The 14,630-nt window shown below is 38.0% G+C and overlaps 1 protein-coding gene across 8 annotated transcripts in view; it reads right to left on the reverse strand.

Annotated features, from left to right (window-relative positions):
• Positions 1 to 14,630, reverse strand: part of L3MBTL3 (L3MBTL histone methyl-lysine binding protein 3) — an 83,674-nt gene that overhangs the window by 22,144 nt on the left and 46,900 nt on the right. For all 8 annotated transcript variants that reach the window (XM_061378401.1, XM_061378400.1, XM_061378405.1 and 5 more), the window contains exons 12-16: positions 10,843 to 10,919; positions 7,285 to 7,370; positions 4,878 to 4,988; positions 3,173 to 3,287; positions 723 to 825 (exon numbers count right to left, since the gene is read on the reverse strand). In XM_061378401.1, the coding sequence (XP_061234385.1) occupies positions 723 to 825; positions 3,173 to 3,287; positions 4,878 to 4,988; positions 7,285 to 7,370; positions 10,843 to 10,919 (492 nt within the window). The remainder of the gene's footprint in view (positions 1 to 722; positions 826 to 3,172; positions 3,288 to 4,877; positions 4,989 to 7,284; positions 7,371 to 10,842; positions 10,920 to 14,630) is intronic.

A 14,630-nucleotide genomic window follows, 5' to 3' on the forward strand; every position in this document is an offset into this window, starting at 1 on the left:
AATTCAGGATTCACCTCATACTGCAAATATTTTTCAAATAATAAAATTCTGACTCAGCAAATGTTTCCCATTTTCTCTGACGTTGTCTCTCTGTCCCCCACTCCATTCTCCCATGCTACTGCTCTCTCTGTGTCAACTCTCCTCTAGGACAACTTGGGATATCCACATTTCTGTATTATATTTTCAAAGGTTTATAACAAAAGCATCCTTAGAAACACTATGTGCAAACAGTAAATTGTTCAGGCTGTCACTTGGGAATATGTCAACCTGAACTTCCTTTTTAGCACCCTTCCATGAACAAACAAATGCCTACATCTACCAACCAAGCAGAACAAAGACATCCAAGCTATATTAAAATTAGTGGCCTCATATTTCAAAAGATTCAAGAGTTATTGCTTTATGCATATCTGTTAATAACATTTTGTAATCTGAACAGCAAGCCAAGGAATCCTCATCAGAACAAAATAGAGACTAACTACAAATTGTGACAATGATGTTCAACAAATCTGATCTTGGAACACACTGGTGAAACGAAGTTACAGATTGCTAATGTTTATTTCAGCATGCTCACCATGGCAACTGAAATCACTGTATCTTTAGGTTTACAATATTTCCTATTTTCTTCCAGCTTGTATCTGTTTTCTTGTGAAGAAATTAAAAAAAAATAAATGTGCAGACATTACTCAGTTGAAAGAATAAAATTACAGCTTCACAGCACATACCTATGATGGCCAATATGTCTTGCCCTTTTAATGTGTCCAACTCCTTTACATCCTGTTGTGGGACACCCTCCATGCTCTAAAGCTTCCACCAATTCCAAGGGAGCTGCATGTCAAGGGAAATCACGTGAGAGATTAAAAAAAAGTATCTAATCTTTAAAAGTTATACAAATACGTAGGAATACCAGACTATCATAGTAAACATGAAGAATAAGTAAGTAAACAATATCTAATTCTAAAGTACTTTTAAAAAGCATTCTGCAAAAACATGATAGACATTCAAACAATCCACTGGAGAAAAAAGTTTATTCTGTGTGAGTACATCTCTACAGGAGAGGAGGAACTACATGACTTCAAGTTTCCCTCCTATTAACTACATGTAGCTGCAACCTGGATGTTTTGCAAGAGCACTGACAATGTTATCCTACTATTCTCAGAGACAGGGATCTGTTTGCAGTGGGTACTGACCTCCATTTTTAGCTCAAATTTTCCAGGGAACAAGACATGAAAACAAAGGCTGAAAATACTACTAAAAAGAACAAGCCATCAGGAGATTTATTAATCTCATTATTACTTATCTGAATTTATGTGTTTATCTGATTTTCATCAACCTGAAACAATGTTGCCTGCAGAAACATTAAAGTACACAGCTGTCAAAACAGGCCTTGACATTCCAGCTAACACAACATATAACCCATAGTTTCATAGCAAGTGAGACACAGACTTCCGTACATGAAACAGAGAATGCCTGCTGCAGATCTGCAAAGGTGCACTGTCTCTCTAGTACTGGTTTTACTTGCAAACTGTATGAACTTGTATCTCCCCTTACAGTTACTGTACTAAATAAAAAGGTCTATTTAATAAATTTTCCTAGATGAAAGATAAGATTCTTGCTCGCAGATGGATAAACAGTGATAGAGAATTAATATGTTAGGACAAAACTAAGACAGTTCAAAAGCATTTTTTAACAAATCTTCCAACTATGCTAATGTTACAACACTGTGACTACACTGAAGTCCAAAGAATTCTATAGGCTTTAAAATGGTGTAGTGCACGAGAGAACAGTGCCTCATATGCTACCACCTAGAGATGACACGTTTTATGTGATGGGCATCTGTATTTTGTTTCTTTTAATGTCTCCAAGAAAATGAAGACACATAGGCTAAGAATCTTTTTTCTTTGCAATCTTAGGTAACAGAAATGTCACAATCTTATTCAGCTCTTTTGCCATATGTGATAAGATTTTTATGTGGCCACAGACCAACTCTCCCACTGGACTTTTCCTTCATTCGGTATGTAAGATGCATATCTCAGATTAAGAAGTAGATATGCAGCATTCTATCTTCTCCTCATTATTCACTTCGTGCTTTGGCAGTCAAGTCACCCTATTCAAACTCTGCTTTGAAGGCAGAATGATTAACTTCCTAACATGCAGTCATCACTGTACCACTGGAGTGCTCAGAAAACTAATGAATATACTCTGATCACGCTCTTGATAGGAAATATTTCTGCTTGACATTTTACAGATGCTGAATTGAGGTACTGAGACTTTCAGGTATCATGTTCACACAATCTGTGTGTGCCTTATCCCAGTTATTTTACATTTCATTTTTTCAGAGTACTTAGCATTGCTCAGCATTTCTTATTTTCCAAGTGCAGCTTTTTCTAATCTCAGTTACAGCTGTGAACACTCAGTAGTCTTGCATACCTCAGAGTCACAATATAAAATGATCCCAGAGAAGAGCACTCAGTTAAAAGTCAATCTGCTACAAGTTGGCTAAAGTGATTTCACCACCACCATCCAGAAACACAGTGGCATAGACAGGTGCATACCACAAAAGTCCTTTCTCCCTGCAACCTTCGGTCTCACTTATAACAGACCGCCTACAAGTAAAGCAAAATTCCCAGAAAGGGCAAGCTGGTACGTACAGTATTATTATTGACACCATGGTCCTGTTTAACTTATTTTCAGTGTGGGCACCATTAACCCCTCTTTGCTCAGCTGCATTAAAAAAAGGAATTTGGCTGGTTTTAAGGATTTGCAACAGCATTTGAAAGGAGTGCCTTCTCAGTGAAGTCTGAACTATTCTGAGATAAAAGCACACTAACCTTCAAGGGGCTGTGGACAGAAGATTTTAAGAGCTAATCATCTCTACTGAGTGCCAGAGCAGTCTTACCAGTGGCTTCAAGAGATCTGTATCGTTACTTCAGGTTTTGACTGTGGTTCTTATGCATACAGAGAAACACTGTTATTTCCATTACAGTAAGGGTCAATAAAGCAATCTACTAAAAAGTGATTAACTACCAATGGTTGATTTTTGCACTAAATGTCACATTTACATTGTTTTGCATATCCTAGCTGTTCCTCTTTCTTGGATGGCACTGGCAGTGAAAAAGATAGCATAGTGCATGTGCCTTTTAACATCATTACATTATAATGTGATTTCTCTTACTAAGCGGGGGCTGAAGAGGGTGTCCAGTTTTTGTACACCAGCCTGCAGGATGGATGTCAGGGCTATCTACATCAGTCCAATAATCATATATGCTATCCCAGCCATCAAAATGGACCTAAAATCAAAAGGAGAACAAGATTAGAAAAATTCTCTATAAAACCAGTTTCCCTAAGTAATCTCTAAAAATTACACATCCATTAGAGAAGTCACTTTAAGAGAACTATCAAAGTTACACAGAAAATATATGTACATTGAATTATGGACCCATGCATACTCTCACTAAGAAAAGGCAAGAGGTGTCATTGACTGTTTACTAAGTCTTGAATCATCAGTCTCAAAGCCCAGGAATAAAGCAGGACAAGTTTAGCTATCCTGTTATTATTTCAGTTAAACATGAGTTTCTGCCTCTTTTCTCTCTCAAAAAACCTGCAAAATCCAAACATTTTTTCAACTCCTGAACAGGACTTAAGAATAACAGAACAGTAAATCCTAACACACACTAATGATTTACTACAATCAGACTATAAAGAGTAAGGACTTGAAACTGAAGAGAAAATGAAGCATGTGCCTTCCCATAAAACCACCAATATGAGCTATACATGCTTTTTTTTTTTCAAGTGAAAACTAAATAACATCAAATTTTACTTGACCTTTGAACTAGTAACTAGCTCAGATCTCTCATGTGCACATGTATGGATGGACATATACACAGATACATACAAATAGAGCTTTATCAACATATGCTACAGTCAAATTTCCACCCTAGAATCTACAAATCCTGTAATTTTAATAAACAAGACTGAAGAAGTTTTGGTGTTTGGTTGGGGTTTTTTCTGTTGGTTGGTTGGTTTGTTTGGGGCTTTTATTTTTCATTAACAACTGAAGTTTAGATAGAAAATGTGTAGGCATGAAGGTACTAGTTCTGATGGCTCCCTACCACCAGTTAATTCCGATTCAAAACGAAATGTCAGGTGCATTTCCTGCTTGAAATACCAGGTATGTCTAATAAATCTTTTCAAACCACAACCAAAAATATCCTTCATATCCATCTAACTGGATATCCAGAATATTCTAGGCCTTTTAACGGTTAAGGGTTTCTGAGTGTAAACTGGTTTTGTACAATAAAAGAAAAAGAATTCAAACATACACTTCTGTAAAACTGTCATTTCTTAAAAATACATTATCTGAGATTAATCCAATCTAAAGTCCATAATCAATATAAAATTCAGAATTGTAAAAGTCACTGACAAGGCACAAGAGATCAGGGTTATTTTTTTTGTATTTCACTTACATCTCTCTCCTACCTGGAAGTTTATAGAGACAGATTCAATTAACCTAGGCCAAATATCTTATGGGTCCTAATAGAAATATCACAGCAGGCCTTTGACACTTGATGTCAAATCATATAATTTCTTGATAGACAACTGTCTTATATCAACTATTCCCAAAGCAATTTCCCAATATATACAACTATGCTCTCTAACTACCTATGTCAGCAAATTTAACTAAAAGGACAACAAAACAACCCCTTTCCAAAGGAATTATGCACATATAAATCAGTGAAAAGGATAAGCAAAAGCTTATCAGGACACAGCAATGTGACTCATTTCTTCCTGTGCTTAGTTTTACAACTATGGTATTACAGTTTCACAGAGTACCCATCAGTCACTCAAGCAGTATATTACAGTAAGACAAAGAAACTTACTTTTATTCTATAGTCATCAGTATCTACAATGGTTGCTACTCTGATAAATACTGGATTTCTCTTGTCAACCACTTCAAGTTTCATGTTTTTCTGAAAGCCGTGAGAAGGTTTCTAGGCAAGAAGAATGGTATTATGTGAAACAGAAAAAAAAACTCAAAAATCTCTCACAACTGTAAAGTATATAAAATCCATATAAAACTTTCTTCCTTCATTTTCTTAAATCTGCCTTTCTCCTTGAACAAATCCAAACATAAAAGCATCATTCAAACCAGTGTTATTAAAGTAGAGAAATAAAGTAACTACTTTGGGATTCCAGATTCTCCTGGAACAGACTGGATTCAAACCATGCAAAGAAGTAAGTGGGGATTTTTATTCTGAATCAGTTGGGTTTTTTCCTAAATTCTCTAAAATACTTTTTCTCAGAGATCTTGGCCAACAGTTTCAAAGCAGTACTGAATTAATTATTACATACCAGCAACCTGAAATGTCTATGAAACTGTCTACAGGGAACGTATTCATGGTTTTTAATATGCGTTTTCACTTTGTGAATCAAAATTTCCTTTTCAGTCTCCTACTGAAAACATAACTAATACATGGTATGAGAGTAAATACTCAGAACAAACAGGACCAAATACCTGTTTCATAATACTATTTTGGCAAAAAAAAGTATCTTTGTTAGGAGTACTAAATTTTGTCTTTGCCACCTAGCTATGAAATCTAATAAAACATTACTGCCATTTTAAAGGAACATATGAACAAGACAGTTATATTTTAGATTTCTAGGAAAATAGTATATCTGTCCCTCTAAGACCTCCTAGAACATTGGTGCTTTTTCCTCAGCAGCAGCTTAACTCTCTTTATTTCCATAATACAATATAAAACACTGTGACTGTCTCAGGATGACTTCAATAAAACTCCAATACAATCAGCATGATTTCTTACTGTTTAAAACAACTCATAATATGCTTACCATAATATTAGTATAGAAAGCAGGGAAGTTATTTTCTCCAGCTGTGAAAGCAAACGACAGTACAGACAACCCCCCTTCAGTCATGCTCTTGTTCCCCTCCATCCTCAAAGCCAGATAGCCTTGTCTAAGCTACCTTTTGGGACCTATACCATCTGCAGATGCTCTCTGCTTATATGCTTTCTGGAACAGTGATGAGCCAGGCCAACTAGCGCTCTCCTGGTTTAATGCTGTCAATGGCTGCGTGCCTGTGGCATGTCCTGTTCAGCTTCCCAGAGCAGACACAGACAGATAGATCTTGCTACCTGAAGGACCCTGTGGGTCACTAGTGGGGCATTCCCACTGCTGAACACTGCAGGGTGGCTGGTCTCTCCCTGAACCCGGGGGAAGAAATTAAAACATAGGTGGTCAAAGAGGAAAAGGAAACATTTGCTTTTAGTTTGATATAGTCAAGGTCACAGCCCTTCACTGCTTTTCTTCTCAGATATAACCAAATACCTTCCTAATCCTTGCTCTGAGTATTCTTGCTGAGAATGCAAGATTGAGACATGCTATTAGCCAGATGCATTTTGAGGTGATAAACTGCAGGTCAGTAATAAACTCTAGTGATTTGCTGATCCCAGGAACTGCTATAAGCACTACATTTATTCTGCTTTTGTTAATACACCTCTTAGCAAAGCATTATTCAGAATTAGTGACATTAATCTGTAAAGATGAGAAGGCAAACCAGCTTGAGTGCGCTGCAAGACAAGGGGCTGGCTCTTAACAGCAATTCTGTCTGCATTACTGACCAGTATACTTTGCTCCCTGAAATCCTAGGAGCTCAAGAAAGGTGATTGTCACTGGAAGAAACTAGAAATACAAAGCTAAAAGAAAAGAATGTTGCCCACAGACACCATAGTTAAAATGAAGAAGTGCCTATGGATGCTGCCCATGTGCCCCAGTCACAAGCTTGCAGATGAAAAAGTCCACTCAAGGGTATTAAATTCAGAAGCTCTCTTGGCTACAGCCAGAGACAGTGGACTAGATGGACAACCGGACTGACGTCCAACAATCTCTCTGCATTCATGGCACCATTTAAGATGTATGGATAGAAACACATATGCTCAAAGTATGTTATGATGAATCCATAGCTATCTCATTATTTCTAATAACTAGGCAGTAATTTCCTCATAGCAAATAACATTCATTAGTAATATTTTGAAGCATTTAATCCCATTTATAATGATTAAAATAAAGTGATAGTGATTTATAATAATTATTTGATTTCCAGCAGTGAACTGAAAACTTGCATTAAAATAAACCAGCTATTATGCAACTAACTAACTGGTTACATTTGGAAACATAGGAACATCATATACGTATTTTTTTTTTTTATTTTATTTTAAACTAATCAATTACAGGCACTTAAAAACATGAAAAATGTATGCTTTTTCTCACCACTTTAAAAGCCCTTGCAGGTGCAGGTAATGAACTGGTTTCTTCCAAATACTTCTCCCAAGAAAAATGCTTAGCATGTGGATAATCTGGCACAGAAGAAATATGAGCAGAATTAAACAGAGCAGTGCAAAAAACAAAATTGATGGATAATTTACAGAATGCAAACACTTTCATAATACTGTTCTGATTTATGCTTCACATTTACAAAATAATTACAAGAAAGGGTATTCTAAATTGTCTCTGACATATTCACCATGTAGGTTAAAAACCCCAACCTCTCATCAACAACACTGAGTAGCTAGCGGAAAAAAATCACAGTTGCTTTAGATATAAGAGTATAAATAATATGGACTGGAAAAATTTTGTCCACTTAATTCATGAAATTTATTCAAGTATTATAAGCCTAATCCTGTCTTTTGTTAACAATGATTTATTGGTAACACAATCTAATCAGTAATAACTTCTTACCACAGTGGAACACACCTGACTATTTGTTATTCTTTTAGTGAATTTATTTTAACTAAATTGAAAAAAAAATTAAAATAGCCCAGTCATTTACTATAACAATTTACTGACATCATCAAATAAGATGTTGCTGTTTTCAGAAACCATCATGTTTACAAACAATTTATGCAAGAAACACAAAGACAGCTTTGCTCTTAAAGACAAGGCAGTGAGTGTCCTTCGCTTTTCCTCTGCACTGGAAGTTTCTCTTCCAAATTTAAACATCATTACTTATAATCCAGGGGACAACTAAACCAATTCTGACTTAGTATAGAAGGGTATAGAAGTATAGAAGGTCATGGAAGTATAGAAGTATAGAAGTATATAGAATATAGAGAATATATAGAATATATAGTATATATAGAGTAAATATAGAGTACATAGACTATATAGAAATATAGAAGTATAGAAGGTCATGGAAGGAAGGGCTGGCCACTTGGGAGGAATATAAGGCTGCTGCTAGAGGATGTAGGAAAGCTGCTAGGATGACTAAGGCCTCCTTGGAATGAAAGCTGGTGAGAGGGGTCAAGGACAGCAGAAAGAGCTTTTCCAAATACATGGCAGATAAAACTAACACCAGAGGCAATGTAGGCCCGCTGATGAACGGGGCGGGTGCCCTGGTGACAGAAGATACAGAGATGGCAGAGTTACTAAATGCCTTCTTTGTCTCTGTCTACTCTGCTGGAGGCAGTCCTGAAAAGCCCTGTACCTCTGAGACCTCAGATGAAGACACGTCAAGGGAGCGGTTTGCCTAAGTTGATGAGGAATGGGTTAGAGACCAGTTAAGCAATCTGGACATCCATAAATCCATGGGTCCAGATGGGATGCACCCGCGGGTGCTGAGGGAACTGGCGGAGGTTATTGCCAGACCACTCTCCATCATCTTTACCAAGTTTTGGGAAACAGGAGAGGTGCCTGAGGACTGGAGGAAAGCAAATGTCACTCCCGTCTTCAAAAAGGGCAAGAAGGAGGACCCGGGTAACTATAGACCGGTCAGCCTCACCTCCATTCCTGGGAAAGTGATGGAACACCTTATCCTTGGTGCCATCTTAAGGCATATCAAGGATAAGAGGGTTATGAGGGGCAGTCAACATGGCTTCACCAAGGGGAAGTCATGCTTGACCAATCTCATAGCCTTTTATGATGAAATAACACGGTGGATGGATGATGGCAGAGTGGTGGATGTGGTCTACCTTGACTTCAGCAAAGCGTTTGACACAGTCTCCCACAGCATCCTCGCAGCTAAATTGAGGAAGTGTGGTCTGGATGATCGGGTAGTGAGGTGGACTGTGAACTGGCTGAAGGAGAGAAGCCAGAGAGTTGTAGTCTATGGGGCGGAGTCTAGTTGGAGGCCTGTATCTAGTGGAGTGCCTCAAGGGTCGGTACTGGGACCAGTATTATTTAATATATTCATCAACGATTTAGATGAGGGAATTGAGTGTACTATCAGCAAGTTTGCTGATGACACTAAGCTGGGAGGGGTGGCCGACACGCCAGAAGGCTGTGCTGCCATCCAGAGGGACCTGGACAGGCTGGAGAGTTGGGCGGGGAATAACTTGATGAAATATAACAAGGGAAAGTGTAGAGTCCTGCATCTGGGCAGGAACAACCCCAGGTTCCAGTATAGGTTGGGGAACGACCTGTTAGAGAGCAGTGTAGGGGAGAGGGACCTGGGGGTCCTGGTGGACGACAGGGTGACCATGAGCCGACACTGTGCCCTTGTGGCCAAGAAGGCCAATGGCATCCTGGGGTGTATTAGAAGGGGGGTGGTTAGTAGGTCGAGAGAGGTCCTCCTTCCCCTCTACTCTGCCCTGGTGAGACCTCATCTGGAATATTGTGTCCAGTTCTGGGCCCCTCAGTTTAAGAAGGACAGGGACCTGCTGGAGAGAGTCCAGCGCAGGGCAACTAAGATGATTAAGGGAGTGGAGCATCTCCCTTATGAGGAGAGACTGAGGGAGCTGGGTCTCTATAGTTTGGAGAAGAGGAGATTGAGGGGTAACCTTATTAGTGTATATAAATATATAAAGGGGGAGTGTCACGAGGATGGAGCCAGGCTCTTCTCAGTGGCAAACAATGATAGGACAAGGGGCAATGGGTACAAACTGGAACACAAGAGGTTCCACTTAAACTTGAGAAGAAACTTCTTCTCAGTGAGGGTGACAGAACACTGGAACAGGCTGCCCAGGGAGGTTGTGGAGTCTCCTTCTCTGGAGACATTCAAAACCCGCCTGGACACGTTCCTGTGTAACCTTATCTAGGTGTTCCTGCTCCGGCAGGGGGATTGGACTAGATGATCTTTTGAGGTCCCTTCCAATCTCTAACATACTGTGATACTGTGATTTCACTGAATAATAGGCTGCAATTAACCTCCTGACAGACATATTGCTGACGACTTTTCAAGATTGCTGGCTATGAGAATTTCTGTCAAAGTTAGTTTTAATCAATTAAAATTTTCCAAGTTCTCAGACCACAAGTGGTAGTTTCTGCAACATGGCATTTAGATCATCCAGCTACACACAACAGCCCTGAAAAACAGTGCTAGTCTTATAGTTCATACTAATGAATACACTGTCATTCTTCTGTATCGTCTTTCTCATTGTGTCTTCCTTCCAAAGAGTCCTTACAAGTTTGATTCCTTGATCACCTAAGGCGATCTTCTCATCATATGCATGTTATCTTGCATTTTTAGTTCACATGATGTTTTTCTTATATAACAATCTCATACACATGAAATTAGTTTTATCAGCATTTTCACAACGTGTCTTAAATAAGTGAATACATTCAGCTAAAAATACAACCTTGTTCAGATTTCAAGGGTTATCTTTCATAGATAGATGTCTCTACTAAAGCAGAACACATGTGCATACTTCTAATATCTATTGTAATTCTAATTTCAATACATAGTGTCCTGTAAAAAAAATTTAAACTCCCCAAATACCAATATTTAATTACAGAAAGAAAAATTCAGGAGAGGTACAATAAGCTTATTGTAAATTTTAATGCTGTTAGCTGACTATAACCTTAAATCTTTCAGATGTATAGTAAGATACAAACCTGGTGGGGTGATGAGAGTTCTTTTATGCTCTTTACACCATCCAACAGGATGAATATGTGGGCTAGCTGCCTCACACCTGGAGAAAGGGAGAAAAAAGGGGACTGATAATACAGTTCTTCAGATATCCTATTATGCTTAGAAATCAAGACATACCAAAAAAGACTTAACAAAACCCAATTAACCTATTACACCTTCAACTTACACTTAAACTGCAAAAATAACCTGACTCATTTAATACAGACTTGTTAACACTTAAGCAAGCATAAGGGTTTTTTTTACTGGAAGATCAAAAAGGTAACTCCTTACTGGAAGATAAAAAGATCAATTCCTTTAATTCAGTGGTAGATCTTCACTGAGAAGCTGTAACACTGGACATGAAAAAAATCACATGTAGAGATTCATGGTAGAAGCCTGTTGGCTTGTTGCAAGAACAGCAATTCCATAAAAAATAAAATAGGGTTTTGCAATGGCAGGACTGAAACTTTAAACCAAAAGCTTAGAGACCTTGATTCATGCTCCAAGTTGCACCTGGAGACAGATTAGAAAATCATGCATAACTGCAATGCACTGCCAGTAAACAAGTAAAAATGCAAAAGCTTATTTTGAGTGCCTTGAATGAAGCTGTAAACATATTATTATAAACCAGCAGCACATAAGCAAAGTAGATCTGAGATACACTGTCACCAAAATAATAATAAAAAAAAAGCATTTTAGGCCCCAAACTGCCTGAAAAAATAAGGAACTGATCAGTGATCCAAGACAGCAAAGTGCTCTAAAAGAACTGATCAAATTCTCTTACTCAAGGGACCAACAATTTCCCATAATTTCTGTCATCAAATTTTGCATGACTGGTGTTGTCTGTGGCATGCCACAAGAACCACAGAAGACTAACAGAGGCAGGCTGAGCTATACTTGACATGTGCTGGTATCTGTCTGAAGCAAGGAGAGATTGCTCTCACTTCTCTCACTGGTTCTGTTACATTGTGCTTAAATGAAACCAGCAGCAAGCGCTGGCTATCAAGGTCTCTTAGCAATACAAAACAAAAAGACACACTGCAAAAACATAATTGATATAAAAGCAAATGAGAGAAAAACTGTTTAAACATTCAGTATTATGAAATTATTATAAATAGAACTATATAATTTTATTATATTGTTATATTATTTCACAGCATAATAAATTATGTGCAATATAACATATACTGTATAGAATATGTAATGTATCCACTATAAATATCATATTATTACTCAAGATTATTAGGGAAGGCAAAAAGTAAGACCGATCTACTGGAAAAGTAAAAAAGCCACCAGACTCTGCTATGAAACATGCACAATCTCTGTGCCTGCATTGATGCTTAATGATTGTTTCTGAGTTGTCTGAACAATTAACAGTGTTTTTAAAAAAGCAGATAGTACTTATGTAGTCAGAGTGACTAAGGAACATCATACTGACCCAAAAAGCTAGCATTAGTCTTAACAGCATTTCACTACACTGCAAACACATAATTTACCTCTACTTAGCCAGAAACGTATCTAACCATGAAATCCCCATGTAGATCTGTCCTTATGGACTTCATTTCTCTTGGAGTCTGTCCCACCTTATTTCTTCTTTAGCTAGTTAAATCCAATATTACAGTGCACTAGCTCCCTCTTACACTACTTCCTAAGCCTAAGGGTGCTTCACTAGCTGACATTAAATATTCCCAGCTATGTGCCCTCTCTCTTCTGGGGAATCCCATCAGCATTTCTGTCTCTGCAGTGGCCACGAGCCCAGTGCCTCACTCACTCCAACAACCCACCAAGGCCAATAAACTGCAGTCTGAGTAAGCTGATGTAGCTAAGATCTTCATTCCCCAGGGACTGATCAAGAAACCAAGCTTAAATAACCAAGCAGCAGTCTAAACAGAAACAGTCTCTCCCTCCTGCTGAATGTTGTTTTCCAAACACTTCTCAAATATATAATGAGAAAAGAAGAAAAAGCAGAGAGCATCCATGCATAAAGATGCTTACTTCATATACAATAATCATTGCACAAAATACTGAAACACTCATTCTGATACAGTTTCTACTTAATCCCTCTCTGAAGTCAATGTGTTAACCATTACGCTGGAGAGTAGTATGTATTCCCTTCCTTTCTCCTCAACAAGGCAAAATACCTGAACAGAGGGTCTGCTCTCGCTGATTGCTGTAACATAATCATTATCAGTATCTACCTAGAAAGTATTAGCATGATGGAAGTTCATATTAATTAAGTTCTTTTAATTAGCAGTGGTACTGTATATTTTAAAAAAAATACCATGTTGATAATCTGTAATACCTAAGAAGGTGCAATGTATTGTGCATGACAGAAAAGGAAGTCGAAAGCAAAACAGCGGGCGCACTAACATCTTAAGGCTCAGATCGAAATGGTATGTCTGCAGATCTTGAACAGAAACATCTTTTAAGGACTGTAAAGGGAAGCACAACAGAGAAGAGACTAGACTGAATCCTGGGCTACTCCCACATTGCAGTTTTGAACCTCTGGTGCATAAAAGAAAACCAAAGGAAAGCATCATATCTGGACTATACACAGTAACACCAATCATTTCTAAAAAATCTGAAAAGTCTTTTTACATAATGTCTAACATTCACCATAGAGTGTGGGTATACCTCAATAACAGAAATGCAGGATGGGTGTCTCAGAAGCATTGACTCACACACAACAAGCACTCCTCTAGCTTTTTACCTGAAAAGTGTCAAGCGCTAATGATGAAAAATATTGGCCAACCTACTACAATTATCTTGCAGCTTTATGTAGGGAAGAGCTCTGCTAGTATTTCTTTCTAATGCTGAACAGATCAACTTCTAGCAGATAAAACCTACCTTTAACAGACACTGTACTGGCTCAGACAGCAGCCAAGGATAAAACTCACTTCAAGAAAATAAACCTTTTGTCCTACTACAGTATATAAAGCTATAAAGTATGTAACTAGTATTTATAGTATCACAGCAATTACTCTCAAAATCACTGAAGTTGCCACTAATAAAAGCAAGCAAGAGGACTTCTGTGATAATTTTGCACTGTTAAAACTCAGCATCTGACCCCTAGAAATGCTTTGCCCCAGACAAATTAAAGAAAAGGTGAGTGCTTCACGCTCCTTTGTCCTCCTTCTTTCACTTTACACTAACCCTGAAGAGAAGCTAACAAGCAAGAGGGGCAGCACTTCTCTGCCCCATCCCCCTCAAGTTGGAGTTTTACATGGAAGAATTTTACATGGATAAGGTATCCTCTTACTTCCTGAAATGTTTTGGAGTAGAGTCCACAAATTATTTCAAAAGTCTCACGAGTTAAATTTGCAAACAAGACACACGCTCATGAGTCACTATGTTATTAAGAGATTATACTGTATTAAAATAATAAGGTAGATGTGTAAAAACACTTACCAGGACAAACCTTCTAAATGCATTTGTTCTGTTTTGCTTTTTCAAGCATAGTTTGAACATACATTTTTATAAAATTCAGAAAAGTAAATGCCACTGCACACACTTCTTGCCTTGAAGGTTCAAGAAGCAAGTGACCAATTTATGTTGCAATGAAAGATGCACTCCTGGAAGATCCTCTGACATTACAGCAATGGCAGTGAGCATGGAACATGCAGTAACAAGTGCTACACACCACAGAACTGCAAAATAGCACTATAAAACATCCATAACATTCTGATTTGCTTTAAAAGAAAACCCCAGCCATTACAGATGAGCCTGTAAGGAACTCCTGTAACTGTGGTGGCTTCAGGAAAAAACCCCAACA

The sequence above is a fragment of the Neopsephotus bourkii genome, unplaced genomic scaffold (genome assembly GCF_033783945.1).
Source record: "Neopsephotus bourkii isolate Nb327-2 ecotype Australia unplaced genomic scaffold, CSIRO-AGI_Nbou_v1 NB_1765, whole genome shotgun sequence".
Lineage (NCBI taxonomy): Eukaryota > Metazoa > Chordata > Aves > Psittaciformes > Psittacidae > Neopsephotus > Neopsephotus bourkii.